Source organism: Henckelia pumila, chromosome 4, assembly GCF_033568475.1.
Source record: "Henckelia pumila isolate YLH828 chromosome 4, ASM3356847v2, whole genome shotgun sequence".
NCBI lineage: Eukaryota > Viridiplantae > Streptophyta > Magnoliopsida > Lamiales > Gesneriaceae > Henckelia > Henckelia pumila.
In genome coordinates, this window is record NC_133123.1 from 139,976,191 (window position 1) to 139,995,506 (window position 19,316).

General features: G+C 41.2%; 1 protein-coding gene across 1 annotated transcript; it reads left to right on the forward strand.

Annotated features, from left to right (window-relative positions):
• Window positions 1-1,595: 1,595 nt before the first annotated feature.
• Window positions 1,596-2,885, forward strand: LOC140861890 (uncharacterized). The gene has a single exon (XM_073264892.1). The coding sequence runs from the start codon at window positions 1,596-1,598 to the stop codon at window positions 2,883-2,885; it is 1,290 nt and encodes a 429-aa protein (XP_073120993.1).
• The last annotated feature ends 16,431 nt before the right edge of the window (window positions 2,886-19,316 follow it).

Below are 19,316 nucleotides of genomic sequence, written 5' to 3' on the forward strand. Positions count from 1 at the left end.
CCTAGAACTCCCTAGATCTGAGTTAGAAGGCCTAGGAATTGAGAGAGGAAAAGGAGAGGTGCGAGTTGAAAATGAAATTTCGGACCTCTATTTATAGGCGAAGTTCGGGCCGTCCGAACTCGACTTCGGATCCTCCGAACTGGTTCGGATCCCCCATTCCTGACTTCGGAGCCTCCGTTCCTGTTCGGAGCCTCTGATCCTGACTTCGGATCCTCCGAAGTCCCATCAATGATGTCACCCATGACGCATTATCTTCGGAGCCTCCGATCCGAGTTCGGATCCTCCGAACCCGTTCGGATCCTCCGATCCAGTTCGGAGCCTCCTAACCCTGTTTGGAGCCTCCAAACCATCCGAACTCTCGGAACCTTCCCGACCATTTTCGAGTGTCCTGAATCCATTTCTGGACTCCGTTAACCCATTTGGAATTTTCTTAATCATGTTTTACTTAATCTAAACATGATTACACGATTAATTATTCATTAATCGTTAATTCTAGATACGGGTCACTACAGAAACTCACATGCTAGGTCTGCAAATATCACTATGGCAGGAGAGTTGGAGATGTTGAAACAAAAAATACAAAAGCTGGAGAACACACACCCGTGGGAATCTTCGCGGGTCAAAAGCTTGGGCTGCCCTTTTTCCCCGGAGATCATTGGGGAGCCACTTCCGATCTATTTCAAGTCTACCAAAATCAAGGAATACGATGGTAGCACCGATCCCGAGGAGCATGTAACCCGGTTTGAAAATGTGGTCATGTTACATTGTTATGGTGATCAAATTAAGTGCAAGGTATTTCTGACTACCTTGGTGGACTCTGCTCAAAGGTGGTTCGAAAACTTGGAAGCAGGTAGTATTAAGGCTTTCAAAGAATTCCGGGAGGTCTTTTTACAACACTTCAGCAGTAGCAAGCGATATATAAAGACCACTCTCAGTCTTTTTGAGATAAAGCGGTCGAACGAGGAATCTCTAAGAGCTTATATTAAAAAGTTCAATAGAGTGGCCCTGGAAGTATCTGCGTGTGCACCGGAAACCAAAATCACCGCTTTCACGCAGGGACTAAAAGAAGGAGAATTCTTCCGGTCTTTGGTCAAGAGGGCTCCCCGATACTTTGAGGACCTCTTGGCTCGAGCAGAGAAATACATCAACATGGAAGAAGCCCAACGGCAGAAGAGGGAGAAAGACAAGAAGGAAGCACACAGGGAGAAAGGAAACCAGAGTAATCCGGGAAGAAAAAGGCCGGATCAACCGGGGAGGCTTGCCACCTATGTTCCCCACAGGATGACCCGGGACCAAGAGATTCATTCATGTGAGGAGAGTGCCCAGCCGTTGCCTCCAAAAGGCCGGGAAAATATTGCTCGATACATCGGGTAAACACTCATGACACCAGTGAATGCCGGAGGCTCATATCAGAGCCAGGACAGGCTATACCAGAGGAGGAAAGGCATGTGGAAAAGAAGCAGCGGGGGCATCCCTGGGTGCCACGGCTCGACATCGCACGGGCCAATAAGCCCGACCCTCCGAGGACCCGGGAGATAACGCCTCGAAGGCCAGATAAAGAACCCCGAGAGGGATCTTCTAAAGGGGTGATCAACATGATTTCGGGAGGATCCACTGATGGGGACTCTAATAGGGCTAGAAAGTCCCGGAGTAAGAGAGAAGTCCTGGGAATTGGGGCCCGGAGGCTGGACCCTAGCCCAATCATTACATTTGGGCCAGGGGATTTGGAAGGGGTGTGCCTACCTCACAACGATGCTTTACTAATTCGGGCTCGAGTTGCTAACTATGACGTAAGAAGGGTGTTTGTGGATTCAGGGAGCTCTGTAAATGTCATCTTCCAAGAAGCATTCGAGCAAATGGATTTGCAAGGTTGTGAGATCCATCCCATGAAAACATCTCTGTATGGGTTCACAGGACATACCGTTCGACCCAAGGGAGAAGTGTGGCTACCAATCACCTTGGGATCGGGTGATATAAAGAAGACTGTCATGACCCTCTTTACCATGGTGGAAGCCCCATCTTCCTACAATATCATCCTAGGAAGACCGGCCCTAAACGCTTTTATGGCTGTCTCCTCTGCATACCACCAGAAGATCAAATTCCCGGTGGGAAATCAAGTGGCCGAGGTAAAGAGAGATCAGCATTCCTCTCGGCGATGTTATGCGGACACCATCCGAGTGGACAATAAGAGGGCCCGGGGGGCGGAGAGAAAGGACGATCCCCAGCAGGAGGAGGTATGCACAGTGGAAGAGGTGAAAGAGGAATATGAGGAGGTGGAGGTAATGCCCGGAAAGCTGGGGAAGATTGCCCGGATGGCTCGGGGTCTGGAGCCTGCTTTGGCTAAGCAATTGAAAACTTGCCTGGCCCAGAACGCGGATGTGTTTGCCTGGTCTCCCAAAGAGCTAACGGGAGTCCCGGCTCATCTGGCTGAGCACAAGTTAAATATCCTCCAGGGATCCCGACCTGTCAAGCAAAAAAAGAGACACTTCGGGGCAGAAAAGGACAAGGTCATTGCCGAACAAGTTCGGGAGCTGCTGGAAGCAGGGCACATCAAGGAGGTACAGTTTCCTACTTGGTTGTCTAACGTGGTGCTGGTACCCAAGAGTACAGGGAAATGGAGAATGTGTATGGATTTCCGAGACTTAAACAAAGCCAGCCCCAAGGACTGCTATCCCCTGCCCCGGATTGATCAATTGGTGGATTCCACCTCCGATTGTGAGCTGCTTTGCTTTATGGATGCTTACCAGGGCTACCATCAGATTTCCCTAGCTAGTGAGGACCAGGATAAGTTCAGTTTTGTCACGTCAGGAGGAACATTTTGTTATGTGGTTATGACTTTCGGTTTAAAAAAATGCATGAGCCACCTATCAAAGGATGATGGATAAAGTCTTCCAAAATCAATTGGGCCGGAATGTGGAGGTATATGTGGACGATATTATGGTAAAGTCCAGGACCCGAGACCCTTTTATTCCCGACTTAGAAGAAACCTTTGGTACCTTGCGAAGGTATGGGGTGAAGCTCAACCCGGCTAAGTGCGTGTTCGGAGTAAAAAGCGGGAAATTCTTGGGATTTGTAGTGACCGAGAGAGGAATAGAGGTAAACCCGAAGAAGGTAAAAATCCTGAAGGAGATGTCATCACCCTCCTCCACTAGGGAGGTGCAGCGGTTGATCGAAAGAATCACTGCCCTATTTCGTTTCATTGCTCGGTCTGCCCATCGAAGTCATCCTTTCTTCCAGATTTTGAGGAAGGCTCAAAGGTTCAGATGGAGTGAGGAATGTGAACGGGCTTTCCAGGAATTGAAGGAGCATCTGGCAAATCTGCCTATCTTCGTTAAGCCTGAACCAGGGGAGAGGTTATGGGTTTATATTTCCACGACAGAGTTTGCTGTAAGCACGGTGCTGATAAAGGAAGAGGGAGGAGATCAAAAACCAGTTTATTATGTAAGCCACGCTCTGAAGGGGCCTGAGATCCGATATAGTGAGATGGAAAAGATGGCCCTGGCCCTCGTCTTGACTGCCCGAAAGCTTCGGCCTTACTTCCTATCTCATCTGGTCACTGTCTTAACTAATAGCCCCTTGGGCTGGGTGATGACTCATCCGGATGCTTCAGGCCGATTGGTCAAGTGGGCAGTAGAGCTAGGAGAATACGATGTGGAATACAGGCCTCGGGCAGCTATCAAGGCGCAAGCTTTGTCTGACTTCCTGACCGAGGTCATCGCCTTTGGTCAAGAAGAGGTATGGAGGGTCTTTGTGGATGGGGCTAGCGGTCTGGAAGGAAGCGGGGTGGGAGTGGTCATCATTTCTCCCACTCAGGAGAAAACCAAAGTTGCTATAAGGTTATCATCTTTTAGATCAAAAAATGAAGCGGAGTATGAGGCAGTAATCTTGTAAGGCCCGAAAATATGAAATTATTAATTATGGGATTTGAGAATTAAATTCCATATTATGGGCTAATATTTATTTAAGAAGTAATGGAAATTATAGATTTAATTTTCGAGCCAAAAATATTTAATGTGAGAATTTACGGATTTTGAGAATTAAATTCCGAGAATTCTTAAATTAAAGAATAAATATTCGATTTGAATATTTATGAAATTCAAGATTAAATTCCATGTTTCGGGAATTAAAGAAGATTAGTTTTGAAGATACAACCCGAGCAGGGACTGATTTGCAAATATCGAAGTTGAAGGGCTAAAATGCAAAAGGCCGGGATTATTTGATTACTCCGAATTTATTTAATTTTAATCCCAGTATATTTAATTTGAGAATATTTAGAGTTTCGATTTAAATTATAATATTCTTAAATTATTTTGGATTGAAATTGAATTAAAACGAAGGCCGAAAACTGAATTGCAATTAATGAAGACTTGAGGAACTAAATTGCAATTATAAAATACATATCCGATTTTAACTTAGATTATCAGCATATGCACGTGTATAAATCAGATTTCCTTCAGAAAAGTTGAAGTTAGAACAGAGAGCCGAGACATCTTCAATTTCTTTGAAATTTTGATTTTCAAAACGCCGTATCTTTTGATCCCGTCGTCCGATTTTGATTCCGAAAAGTGTTCTGGAATCCTTGAAATGAGGCCTTCGATTTGATGTAAGTATTTAATCATCTCGGCATGTTTTGAAGAACGAAATTTGGTAGAGATCAGTACTTTGTTATATGATTATGTTCTTGACGTGTTGTATCGTTTATTTTCGAAACCGGATCGAATATGGATTAAGGAATGAACTTGTTATGATGTCCAGCTTGTATTTGATATACTTAGCTGCTGTTATGAGGATTAGAATTATGTATTAATGATTTGGAATGGACGTATGAATTGTATTGAAGTTAAATAAGTTAGATTCGAATTTGATATTTCGTCGGTTACCGATTTTCAGTCGCTACGCCGTCGATTCGTGTTTTTGGATCGTTTTGATAGCCTATGACTGATATAAGACATTGTTTGAAATGTTATAGATGATATAGCATTTTTATTTCTCAGTTTTAGATGAGTTTCGAAGGCTAACGACTCACGTCTCCGAGTTGTACCGAATAAGAAGAAGTTGAAGTTTGAAATAATTTTGAATGAAGTTAGATTGATGATTTTGAACTGAATTTGGAATGATTGAATAGAATGAAGATTGATATGAATGTTTTGATGCTATGTTTCAGATTTGGAGCGTTCAAAACAAAAAAAAATACAAAGGTATAATAACGATATCGAGAGTCAGGAAGTTTGAAACTCAAGATCGATTCTTCTTGAGTTCTTCCGCCAAAATCACATACGTATTTATTGCTTTGTTTTGATTTTGATGTTGTCGATCCATCCCAGGTAGTGGATTTTTGATTTTGAGTCGATATGAATTTGATACGATGATGATATGAATTGATTCTATGCCAAGGTCGGAGGGTGACCTTATTTTCTAGCCCGAGAATGGCTACGATAGATGGATATCCATGTCAAGATCGGATACGAATCTTGATGGCAACGAAGAAGTATGAATCAATTCCTGATCGATCGATTGAAGCGTTAATTACTCTATTTGTTGAATCGAGTGAAATAGAGTCGATATGATTTATTTAACGCTTTTGATATGTTGCTTATACTGAGAATGATTTCTCACCGGAGTTTATCCGGCTGTTGTTTTGTTTTGTATGTGTGCATGGCAATAGGTGGGGCAGGAGCTAGTCTGAGACGACATTGATAGCTCGGGAGAGAGATGTAGCAAGTGTGGACTCGGGTTTAGCGGAATTTGTGGTCCTAAGATGTTGTCAAGCATGTTAGAAACTATACTAATTGATCATGTTTGAAGAATACTAGTTAAATCTCTTGTCTTGTATAGTTCTTTAATGTTTTAATTTATGAGATGAATGTATTAACTTTGGACTCATGTATGCTAGTTCATAGATATTTCCATGTTCTAAACTTTATTGAAGTGTTTAGAATTAATTTTGACAGTACCAGATCAAGAGCAGATTTTTATTTTTCGAACAGAGTTGCACAGGATCGATCCTGTGAATTGGTAGGATCGATCCTGACACAATGGGATTCTGGACAGAAACTTGGATTAAGGTCCAGGATCGATCCTGGGAGTTCACAGGATCGATACTGACCAAGATTTAAAAAAAAAAAAATTTCTGCTCTTGGTTTATTACTTCTAATTGTTTGATTAATTGTTTAATTAATCATTAGTTGCCCTAAGACGATATTAGCAACCCGAGGTCCCCACAACAGGTGGTATCAGAGCGTAAGTTTCTTGGACTGAGATAGAAGCTGAGCGGGGTAGATTGAGTCACATGCATCTATATTATTGCATGATTATGCATTACTCGATTTGATGATTCGATGATTTGATGAATTGCATGTGAGCATGATTTACTTTTGAAATGAAACTACTTGATTTATGATTTGTAAATAATTTCCGAATTTCTTACTGATGTTGTTATAAGATTTTTCCTGGGTGATGTATGCACCCAGAATCGAAGAGAACAGTGTTCTTTGGGTGATGTAAGCACCCCAGACTAAACAGAATGGTATGGTCAGTCTGAACAAAAACTGTATGGCTCAACTGAACGAAGTATTTCCAATTGAACATATCAGAATATCAGCGAATGAATAGATATTATTGTAGGTAGAAGTTGGCCTGAAGAACTTGACCAGTCGTTCAAATACCTGAAAGATACAGATGAATGACGTATCAGATTGATTGTCTACCAACTTCAAGACCTAGCAACCAGTTGATAGAATTTGATGAAGAAATTCTGACAGAATTGAGGTATATTTATTTGTTGGTAAGTGCTCAGAACAGATTGTGATTAACAATTCTTTGCCACAACAAATAAAAATGATGAGAAAAAGAAGAATATACCAATCAGAATTAGAACAATTTGCAGACTGAAGAATATATTCCTAGATTTTCAAGCCTACTACTACGATTCTATGAATTGTAGATGATAATAATGAAGCTCAAGATTGAGTGTTTATTAATGGCTTGAATTCGAAGAGTATGTCTGACTAATGTTGACGACTGAAATATTTTATGCAAGACATTGACAGAGCAAAGAAAACTGAAATTGAATGATGCAGCAGAAGGAATGAAATTGTAAAGATGCTACAGTGTGTGAGATAAACACAACTTTAGTTACAATTTTTATTCCAGAGCAGATACGAAATAAACGATACGAAAGTAATTCTCTAACTCTAGCGAACCGAGACAGATTAGTCTAGTTCTGAATACAGAAGAGGTTAGAGATTATTGCACTCATTGTGGAGGAAGATATTCTAGCAATCAGTGTAAAGATATTTGAGGCAGATGTGCTAGAATCTGTTCGAAGGAAACATAGATTCTAAGAATATTCAAAATGAAAAATAGTTCCAGAAGTATACAGAGGATCAAAATGAAATTGCATCTGAGAATGAAATTTCAGGTAACAGATTTATTTTGTTTTGACCTGTTTATTATTGGTGCAATAGATACATGATAGCTGAAAGCTTATTATATGATTACCTCTGTATCAGAAAAAAGACTTTGTGAATGAACTGAAGAATGGAACTATTGCTTCGATGAACTGAAACTGAACATGATTTTGTTCATATTAAAATATCTGTTTATGTTGCATGATAGATGATGATGCAATAATCGAATACAGATTAGCAGAAGAATTGATGATAAAAAGCGATAAAATTAGATCAGCAAGAACATAATGTGCATATGAATAATATGATATAGAATCTCTGTGAGACCTCGGTTCTAAACAATAATTAAAGGAGTAATTCAATAAGTAAGCAATTAAAAGCCAAGAGCATTTTTTTTTATTTACAGGGGGGCGCGCGGGCGCGCCGCTTGAGGCGCGGGCGCGCATGGCGTCCTGCCCAAGCCCTCGCGCTGGCGCGCCTGAAGCTCTGCCCAAAACTTCCGAAATGTAGTGCGGGACGCGTGGGCGCGCCACCCGAGGCGTGGGCGCACATGGCCTGCTGAATTGGCTCAAAACAAGCCTCCAAAAGTGCAATAACATAACCAAAAGAACTCTAACATGATCCAACTAATATATATCCAACAACATAGCATTTAAATACATAAAAGTGAAGAACACGCATCGATGCTAGCTATTACAAGCCGAATACAGAATACAAGAGTTCTAACCACAAGCAAGACCACTTCCAATCCAAGTTCAAGTTCTTAACATGCTTCAAAACATAAACTAGATTGTCATGCTAACAAGACTTCTAAACCGAGTCTCACTTATACATCATTCCCTCAAAGCTAACCATGCCTCTTCTGACTTGATCCTGCCCCACCTGTTGCCAAGTACACATACAAAACAAAGCAACAGCCGGATAACCGGTGAGAATGATAATCCCAGTAAAAGCAACATACAAGTAATACAACAACAAACATGCTTTCAAAACAACAACGAAATCAATAACAACGTAATGAAATGCATGTCTTAAAACCGGGATATCAAATCTGATAAACGAGGGATTTCTGCTGTGCTTTTGGGATTTCGAGGATGAGATCATGTAACCACTCACCGACTCTCCCAATCGAGGTGGTGCCACGTATCCCACTCCTCTAGACTTTGAGCAACTATAATGAGTATGCTAGCACTAGGCGAAATGACTACGACCTAGGCCACTCAATTATAGTTCCCAAACGTCTAAACAAAAAGGGTTATTCTGCCCGCTGAAATCAAAGTTGGCTCAAGATGAATGCATAACAGAATATAAAACATAGCTATATAATAAAAGCTCAAGCAATTCAACAAGACACAAGTTCCTCATTCTAGAACAAGTGTAGATGCAAGTATGTGCTTTTAAGGAAAACTCAAGAACCAACTGTCCCGAGTATGCTATCCCGCTATCGATGACTGCTTTTACCTTTCAAGGCAGTAGTTCCAACTTCTGGGAAGCTACAATAAAATATTGTATCAAAGTCTAACCAATCTAAACAACAACAAGGCTCAAGGTAATTATCTATACCGTTCTTCGTCCAAATCTCTGAAACGAACAAATGCTATTAACCCTGGGCTTGACAAACTCCAAACAAATCTGTTCAGATATAAATCAAAGATCAATAACCATGATCAACTTACAAGCCAAGTTCAACAACTCAAAAATGGTTCGAAATCCCAAAACTCAAATCGACGGCATAACGACTAAAAACTGAACAAACCGGAAACGCAGACAGCAGTTCAATACCGATATAATCTTATAACAATGCTAATACAACAACAACAAGGCAATCCCAACAAATCTCAAAACTCAAACTTTCGAAAATGGCTTCCAAAATCATAACAAATCCGAACGTCGCTCTATTTCAAAACTGACAGATAATAATGATCAGAACTCTGTAGAGAACGACATACTCGAATCTAGAACGATTCTAACAACATCCAAAAACTAGAATGTATCCGATCGTAGAAAAACTTACGATATAACAGAGCTCTCGTTGCAGTGATCGCTAATCTGCCTTCAGAAATAATTTCCAACGGCCGGATCGAGCTTCGGACTGAAATCAGAAAGCTTGGAAGCTCAATGAATCGGCTTCAATGGAGGGAGGCGATGCAATGGAGGTGATGGAGAAGAGAATGGGTCCAAAAGCCTTATAAATATCTATAAAAATCGATAATTGCGTTTTAGTCCCTGAAAAATCCAATTTTCGCAAAAAGGACCCTGATCAAAATCAAGTTGGCTCGTGAACTCTGTAATCTCTGATTAACTCAAATAAACTCATTTAAGATAAAAACGGGGCGTTACAATTCTCCCCCACTAAGAAGAGATTTCGTCCTCGAAATCAACAAGAATCACAACTCATAAGATAGAATAAAGAACTAAAGACAGTAAGAAGAACTCACGTCATCCGAATAACTCTGGAAAACGCTGTCTCATGTCAGACTCTGTCTCCCAAGTCGCTTCCTCGACGCCGTGACGTCTCCACTGCACTTTCACCAACGGAATCGACTTGGTCCTGAGTTGTTTCTCCTTCCGATCAAGGATCTGAATCGGTCGCTTTAAGTAGCTCAGAGTCTCGTCTAACTCGGCTTCGTCAGGCTGAAGGATATGAGAAGGATCTGGATGATACTTTCGCAGCATAGAGACGTGAAAAACGTCGTGAATACCAGATAAAGACGGAGGAAGTGCAAGTCTGTAGGCAAGATCGCCTATCTTCTCGAGAATCTCGTACGGCCCAATGAATCTCAGAGATAATTTCCCTCTCTTACCGAATCTGACAGTGCCTCTGAACGAAGAAATCTTCAGAAAGACTCGGTCTCCCTGATCAAAACTCAGAGGTCTACGCCTGACATTCGCATACTTCGCCTGTCTATCTTGAGCTGACTTCATTCTGGTCTGAATGATCTTAACCTGCTCTGCCATATCTCTAAGCATATCCGGTCCCAAATCTGGTGACTCGGACAAGTCATCCCAAAACAACGGATATCGGCATTTCTTACCGTACAATGCCTCAAAAGGCGCCATACCGATACTCGCTTGGAAGCTGTTGTTGTAAGAAAACTCGACAAGAGGCAAAGAATCCTGCCAACTAGTGCCAAAGTCTAGCACTACCGCTCGCAGCATATCCTCTAACGTCTGGATAGTCCGCTCTGACTGTCCATCGGTCTGAGGATGATAAGCTGTACTCAGATACAATCGAGTACCAAGTGCCTCCTGAAGACTGTGCCAGAAGTGCGAAGTGAATCTAGGGTCTCTATCTGAAACGATCGACTTCGGCACCCCATGCAATCTCACAACATTGCTAACATACAATTCAGCCATCTGATCATGAAGATACGTCATCCTGTACGGAATAAAATAAGCAGACTTCGTTAATCGGTCGATCACTACCCAAATAGCATCGCATCCTCGAACGGATCGTGGTAGCTTCGTGACAAAATCCATAGAAATGTGATCCCATTTCCATTCAGGAACAGATATACTGTGCAACAGACCTCCTGGTCGCTTTCGTTCTGCTTTCACTTGCTGACAATTCAAACACCGAGATACAAACCTCGCAATGTCGCTCTTCATTTTCTTCCACCAGAACTGGTTCTTCAGATCGTTGTACATCTTACGACCTCCAGGATGAATACTAAACCGACTGCAATGAGCCTCTCGGAGAATACGCTGTCTCAACTCCGAAATATCAGGCACAACAATACGGTTATTCACGAACAAAACATCATCTCTAACCTGGAATTCAGACTGATGACCCGATCTGACTTTCTCTACTGAAATCTGGATGCTCGGCTCAGACTTCTGTGCTTCTCTGATTGCGACAAACAACTCTGGCTCGGCTTGAATAGCAAACACTGTGATAGTCTCCCTATCTGTTTCAAACTCTAAACCAGAAGTGCAACAATCATCGATCAACTGAGAAACACCGATAGTAGAAAGAGATAAAGAACAAAGCTTTCGGCTCAAGGCATCTGCAACTGCATTTGACTTTCCCGGATAATACTTGATTTCATAGTCGAAATCCTTCAACAGATCTAACCATCTTCTCTGTCTCATATTCAGCTCTGCCTGTGAAAACAAGTACTTAAGACTCTTATGATCAGAAAATATCTCGAAAGACTCACCATAAAGATAGTGACGCCAGATCTTCAAAGCAAATACAATCGCAGCTAGTTCAAGGTCATGAACCGGATAACGAGTCTCGTGCGATTTCAGCTGCCTCGACACATACGCTATCACATGCTTATGTTGCATAAGAACACAACCCAAGCCTCGGTTAGAAGTATCACAATAGACTGTGAAACCTCCAGTACCCTTCGGAATAGAAAGAATTGGAGCACTGGTCAGTATCCTCTTCATATCAACAAAGCTAGCCTCACAATTTGGAGTCCAAACAAAAGGCGCATTCTTCTGAGTCAGCTGGGTAATAGGCTTGGCAATAGACGAGAAACCCTCGATGAAACGACGGTAATAACCAGCTAGTCCCATGAAGCTTTGGATCTCAGGTACTGATGTAGGTCTAGGACAATTCATAATCGCTTCAATCTTGCTGGGATCGACAGAAATCCCATCTTCAGAAATAATATGACCGAGAAAGACAACTCGATCTAACCAGAATTCGCATTTCGACAGCTTGGCAAACAACTGCTCAACTCGCAAAATCTGCAATACGGTCCTCAAGTGCTCTGCATGGTCAGTACGGTTCTTCGAGTAGATAAGAATATCATCGATAAAGATAACGCTGAAAGATACGGTTCATCAAACCCATAAAAACCGCTGGGGCGTTAGTCAAACCGAACGGCATGGCTATAAACTCAAAATTACCATACCTCGTTCTGAATGCGGTCTTAGGAACGTCTTCCTCTCGCACTCTCAACTGGTGATAACCTGACCTCAGATCAATCTTAGAGTAGACAGAAGAACCCTGCAGTTGATCAAAAAGGTCATATATTCGGTAAAGGATACCTGTTCTTAACTGTAGCCTGATTCAACTGACGGTAGTCGATAAAAAGCCGCATAGAACCATCCTTCTTCCGAACAAAAAGCACAGGAGCACCCCAAGGCGATACACTAGGTCTGATGTATCCCTTGGCAATCAAATCCTCAAGCTGCTCCTTCAACTCTCTCAATTCAATAAGTGTCATACGATAAGGAGCTTTTGAAATAGGTTGAGTACCTGGCACTAAGTCAATACCGAATTCAACCTCTCGAATGGGTGGCAATCCAGGAACATATTCCGAAAACACATCCGCAAATTCTCTAACCACCTGTAAATCTACCAAAGCTGGGCTAGATTTCAGTACATCAACTGCATACACCAAAAATCCTTCTGCACCTCTCTGTAACAAACGAGTCATAGATAACACTGAAATCAAAGAAATTCTAGATCGAGAACCCTTACCAAAGAATTTCCACTCGTCTGCCATTTCAGGTCTGAACCTGACAACCTTCAGAAAACAATCAACTGTTGCCCTGTACTTGGTCAAAGCATCTATACCGATAATACAATCAAAATCTGACAATCCAAGTACAATACAGTCGAATTCTAACATATTTCCTTCAAAACACAGTTCACAGTTCCTGACTAATCTGACAGAAACAATTCCTCCACCCAAAGGTGAAGTAACAGCTACTACTGTAGGCAACAACTCAGTAGGCAAAGCATGCAATAACACAAATTTCTCAGAGATAAAAGAATGGAAAGCACCTGTATCTATCAAAACATGAGCAGAATGACCAAAAATCGAACAGTTACCTGCTATAACATCATCAGGTGTTGCTTGAGCCTGATCCTTTGTCAGAGCAAAGACACGTGCTTGCTGTCTCGGAGGCTGGTTCGCACTAGAATTACCTCCCTGTCTGTTCTGCTGCTGAGGCTGGAAAGAGTGCACTACAGACGACTGCCTCTCAGGCTGAACTGCAGGTCTAGACGAACTCCCACTCTGAGCTCTATCTCTGTTACGCTGAGGGCATACCTTAGAGAAGTGTCCCGGTTGCTGACAGGTGTTACAATTTCCGAAGACTCCCACAAACTGATCCGGTGAGTGTCTTCCCCCACACTTGCTGCAGTACAAGGATGATGATCCAGAGCTCTGTCCTGAACCAAACTATCGGGAACCACTGGAACTAGACGAACTGTTCCCCTGCCTTTTGAACTGTTTACCCCTTGCCTTGTATTGATCTTTTCTGTTTCCCCCACTGCTACCACCTTCATACCTCTGCTGCTGGCTCTGATGCTGAGATGGTTGATTCTGATACTGAGACGGTGGGTTCTGATACTGCCTCTGTTGCTGAGGTGCCACCTGATTACCTCTTTGCCTCCACAAGCCTGCTTCTGCTCCCTTTGCGTGATTCATGGCATTCGCAAAGTTGTTAGGCCTCTTGGTGTTAACCAACGTGAAGACGTCGGGGTTCAACCCATTGATGAACTGATCTGCCTTAGCTTCTTCATTCCCGGCAATTAGCGGTGCAAAACGCAACAGACTATCAAACTTGGCAACGTACTCTTCGATGTTCAGATTCCCTTGCCTCAGGTTGGCAAACTCTGCTCCCTTGTCTTTGCGATACGAGATAGGGAAAAACCGCTTATAAAACTTAGATTTAAAAAGAGTCCAAGTAACTTCCGTACCTCTACTCTCCATTGCTTTCTTTGTCATGATCTACCAGCTCTTAGCAACCCCACGTAGCTGATGAATGACTAACCTGATTCTGCGGTCATCTGTGTAATCAATGGAATCGAATAGCTGATCAATATCATCCAACCAACTCTCGCAGTCAATTGGATTTTCTGAACCCATCAATAACGGCGGATTGAACGACTGAAACCTCTTCAGCAAGGTTTCCATAGGCGTTGCTGAAGCATCCAACTGATCAACTTCAGTGCTAGCTTGCGCAGTCGCAGGGATAACTAGCGGTGTGTTTCTGTTCATCACTCGACGAGGACCCATTTGATAATCAAAGGTTAGGACACGAGATATCTCAATCGCTACAATCAGTGCCCTTACAACCGCTTGGAATACCGGATACCAGTCGATAACAAAAACAGTTATATCTCAAGTAGATCATGCTTTATAAATTAAATCACATAACCATGTAATTCAATAATTCTCAATAATAAAGCATGCTCGCATGGAATTAAGTACACAGTTAAAATAATTCAAACACATGCGAGGAGCCAATACACGCAGACTCGATCTACCCGCTCACTCTAGTTCGACCAAGAATCTTAACTCTCTGATACCACTTAATGTGAGACTTCGGTTCTAAACAAAAATTAAAGGAGTAATTCAATAAGTAAGCAATTAAAAGACAAGAGCAATTTTTTTTTTTTACAGAGGGGCGCGCGGGCGCGCCACCCGAGGCGCTGGCGCGCATGGCCTGCTGAATTGGATCAAAACAAGCCTCCAAAAGTGCAATAACATAACCAAAAGAACTCTAACATGATCCAACTAATATATATCCAACAACATAGCATTTAAATACATAAAAGTGAAGAACACGCATCGATGCTAGCTATTACAAGCCGAATACAGAATACAAGAGTTCTAACCACAAGCAAGACCACTTCCAATCCAAGTTCAAGTTCTTAACATGCTTCAAAACATAAACTAGATTGTCATGCTAACAAGACTTCTAAACCGAGTCTCACTTCTACATCATTCCCTCAAAGCTAACCATGCCTCTTCTGACTTGATCCTGCCCCACCTGTTGCCAAGTACACATACAAAACAAAGCAACAGCCGGATAACCGGTGAGAATGATAATCCCAGTAAAAGCAACATACAAGTAATACAACAACAAACATGCTTTCAAAACAACAACGAAATCAATAACAACGTAATGAAATGCATGTCTTAAAACCGGGATATCAAATCTGATAAACGAGGGATTTCTGCTGTGCTTTTGGGATCTCGAGGATGAGATCACGTAACCACTCACCGACTCTCCCAATCGAGGTGGTGCCACGTATCCCACTCCTCTAGACTTTGAGCAACTATAATGAGTATGCTAGCACTAGGCGAAATGACTACGACCTAGGCCACTCAATTATAGTTCCCAAACGTCTAAACAAAAAGGGCTATTCTGCGCGCTGAAATCAAAGTTGGCTCAAGATGAATGCATAACAGAATATAAAACATAGCCATATAATAAAAGCTCAAGCAATTCAACAAGACACAAGTTCCTCATTCTAGAACAAGTGTAGATGCAAGTATGTGCTTTTAAGGAAAACTCGAGAACCAACTGTCCCGAATATGCTATCCCGCTATCGATGACTGCTTTTACCTTTCAAGGCAGTAGTTCCAACTTCTGGGAAGCTACAACAAAAGATTGTATCAAAGTCTAACCAATCTAAACAACAACAAGGCTCAAGGTAATTATCTATACCGTTCTTCGTCCAAATCTCTGAAACAAACAAATGCTGTTAACCCTGGGCTTGACAAACTCCAAACAAATCTGTTCAGATATAAATCAAAGATCAATAACCATGATCAACTTACAAGCCAATTTCAACAACTAAAAACGGTTCGAAATCCCAAAACTCAAACCGACGACATAACGGCTAAAAACTGAACAAACCGGAAACGCAGACAGCAGTTCAATACCAATATAATCTCATAACAATGCTAATACAACAACAACAAGGCAATCCCAACAAATCTCAAAACTCAAACTTTCGAAAATGGCTTCCAAAAATCATAACAAATCCGAACGTCGCTTTATTTCAAAACTGACAGATAATAATGATCAGAACTCTGTAGAGAACGACATACTCGAATCTAGAACGATTATAAAAACATCCAAAAACTATAATGTATCCGATCGTAGAAAAACTTACGATATAACGGAGCTCTCGTTGCAGTGATCGCTAATCTGCCTTCAGAAATAATTTCCAACGGCCGGATCGAGCTCGGACTGAAATCAGAAAGCTTGGAAGCTCAATGAATCGGCTTCAATGGAGGGAGGCAATGCAATGGAGGTGATGGAGAAGATAATGGGTCCAAAAGCCTTATAAATATCTATAAAAACCGATAATTGCATTTTAGTTCCTGAAAAATCTAATTTTCGCAAAAAGGACCCTGATCAAAATCAAGTCGGCTCGTGAACTCTGTAATCTCCGATTAACTCAAATAAACTCATTTAAGATAAAAACGGGGCGTTACAATCTCGAAGTAAGATTCTGTGATTTCGATTTCATATATGATGTTTGATTACAGAACTATTCCGAAATCAGTATATTCGATGCCCTAGATATGTTCAAGATCTAAATCAGCATTGATAGATATGCCGATGAATAGAGATTACAGATATGTTCCAGTAAGATTTTGACTTTGGTATAAGTTGTGAACTGGAATTCAATAGCGAATTGATGAATTGATGAATTTATGAATTACCGACGTGATGAGATTATGAACTGAATATTGATCTTGAGGTATATATAAGATAGTTGATGATATGAAAATCAGTTACAGGTGAGTCTTTCCTTTGATTATGCTGAATCGAATACATCAATTGGACATATAATTCTTGAAATGTTTGATTTCGAGTGGCTCTCCTTGTTTTGTTCATAGAACCTGAGTGATTCACTAATTCTGAGTTATGTGATGCAAGTGAGTTGTTTTCACTTTGCAGAGTTTGTTATCCAGAACATTTGATTTTGGATGATGTGGGGACCCGGGTTGCTACTTTTATCTTAGGGCAATTTATTATACATAACAATGAATCAAGTACACAAAGGATATAAAGATCCAAGAGCTAATTTTTTTTTTTTTAAATTACAGTGTCTCGCTCGATCGGCGAAAGTTGCCCGATCGAGCGAGCTCAAACTAGAAGCTCTCGGATCCAGGGAATTCTTGGCCTCGCTCGATCGGTGAACTTCTACCGATCGAGCGGCCAAGAAAACTCAAACCCCCTGTTTTGCAAAATAAGGCCCTCGCTCGATCGGTGAACTTCTACCGATCGAGCGAGTTACATTTCCAGAAAAATGCAGGAAAGATTTTTGCTGTACAAACTTGAAACAAAATCTGCTCAGCTTCTCAACTTCATTTCAAATACAATGCTAGCAAACCTTGCTTCAACTCCTTCTCGGTTCGAATCGGGATTCTCGAGTCGTCAATCTTCGAATAAAAGCTGAGAAATAACATATCAAATAACTAACAAGATCAGATGAAACTCAAACCATGCTCCTTTTAATCAATAATATCAAAGTCTTGACATTTTGCGAATCGACGGCGTAACGGCTATAAACCGGCAATCCAAACAATCCAAAACAATCCAACAATCAAGATCACTTATAATCTCATATCAATATCATCAAAAGCATCATAATAAGATAGGGTAGGGTTCGAATTTTGCTTGCTAAAATCATATAAAATCCGAACGATAGTCTTTTTCCGAACCGTCTGCGAATACACAATCGGTACAGCTCATAAATGCTTATATCTTAAAATCATAAATTTCCATCTTCAACATACAAATAAAGTCTGAGAAAGATGAATGAAACTTGTACCAAAACGAAGGTCTCGGAGCGGTGATCGCAGATATATATTTATCTGGAATTTCTGATGATCGAAACACGCAAAATCGAAGCTTTAAAAGACTGAAAATCTGAAAATGACGTTTTGAAACCCTTCAGCCGTGCCTCTGCCCTTTTCTTTACATTTCATCTGATTTTACACGTGAAGAGGAGATAAATATAAGCATATTTGCAGTTTAATCCCTGAAATTTTGGCTATTTGCAATTCAGTCCCCGAAAAAGCGATTTAATTCAATTTCAATCTTTTTTAATTTAAGAATATTAAAATTTAATTCTAAACTCTAAATATTCCCAAATTAAATAGTCTCGGATTAAAATTAAATAATCTCGGGCCTTACATTGCTCCCCCACTAAGACATGAGTTCGTCCTCGAAATCATAAGCAAGCTGTATGGACAATCTGTATACACATAAGAGAATGAAATAACATAAAGCAGAATAAGAACTCACATCAATGAAACAACTCTGGAAATCTCTGTCTTATGTCTGACTCAGTCTCCCAAGTCGCTTCTTTTGTGCCATGTCGACTCCACTGAACTTTGACTAGCTAAATTGTCTTATTTTTGAGCTGTTTATCTTTGCGATCAAGAATCTGAATAGGCTGCTCAAAATAACTGAGAGTCTCGTCAAGTTCAGCTTCATCAGGCTGAAGAATATGGGAAGGATCAGGCTGATACTTCCGCCGCAGCGTAGAGACATGGAATACGTCATGAATACCAGACAAAGATGGAGGAAGAGCGAGTCGATAAGCAAGATCGCCTATCTTCTCGATAATCTCATACGGACCAATAAAACGTGGAGATAATTTTCCTCTCTTTCCAAATCTGACTGTACCTCTAAACGAAGAAATCTTCAAGAAAACTCTGTCTCCCTGATCAAAAGATAGAGGTCGTCGTCTGATATTTGCATATTTTGCTTGTCTGTCTTGAGCTGTTTTCATTCTTTTCTGTATAAGCTTCACTTTTTCTGTCATTTCTCGGATCATATCTGGCCCAACATCTGGTACGTCTGAGATATCATCCCAATACAACGGTGATCTGCATTTCTTTCCGTACAGTGCTTCAAAAGGAGCCATCTCAATGCTCGTCTGATAGCTATTATTATAAGAAACTTCTGCAAGTGGTAATGAATCTTGCCAATTAGTACCAAAGTCTAGTACTACAGCTCTCAACATATCCTCAAGTGTTTGGATAGTCCGCTCTGACTGTCCATCTGTTTGAGGATGATACGCTGTACTCAGATGCAATTGAGTACCAAGAGCTTGTTGCAAGCTATGCCAAAAGTGTGATGTAAATCTAGGGTCTCGATCTGACACAATAGATTTAGGCATACCATGTA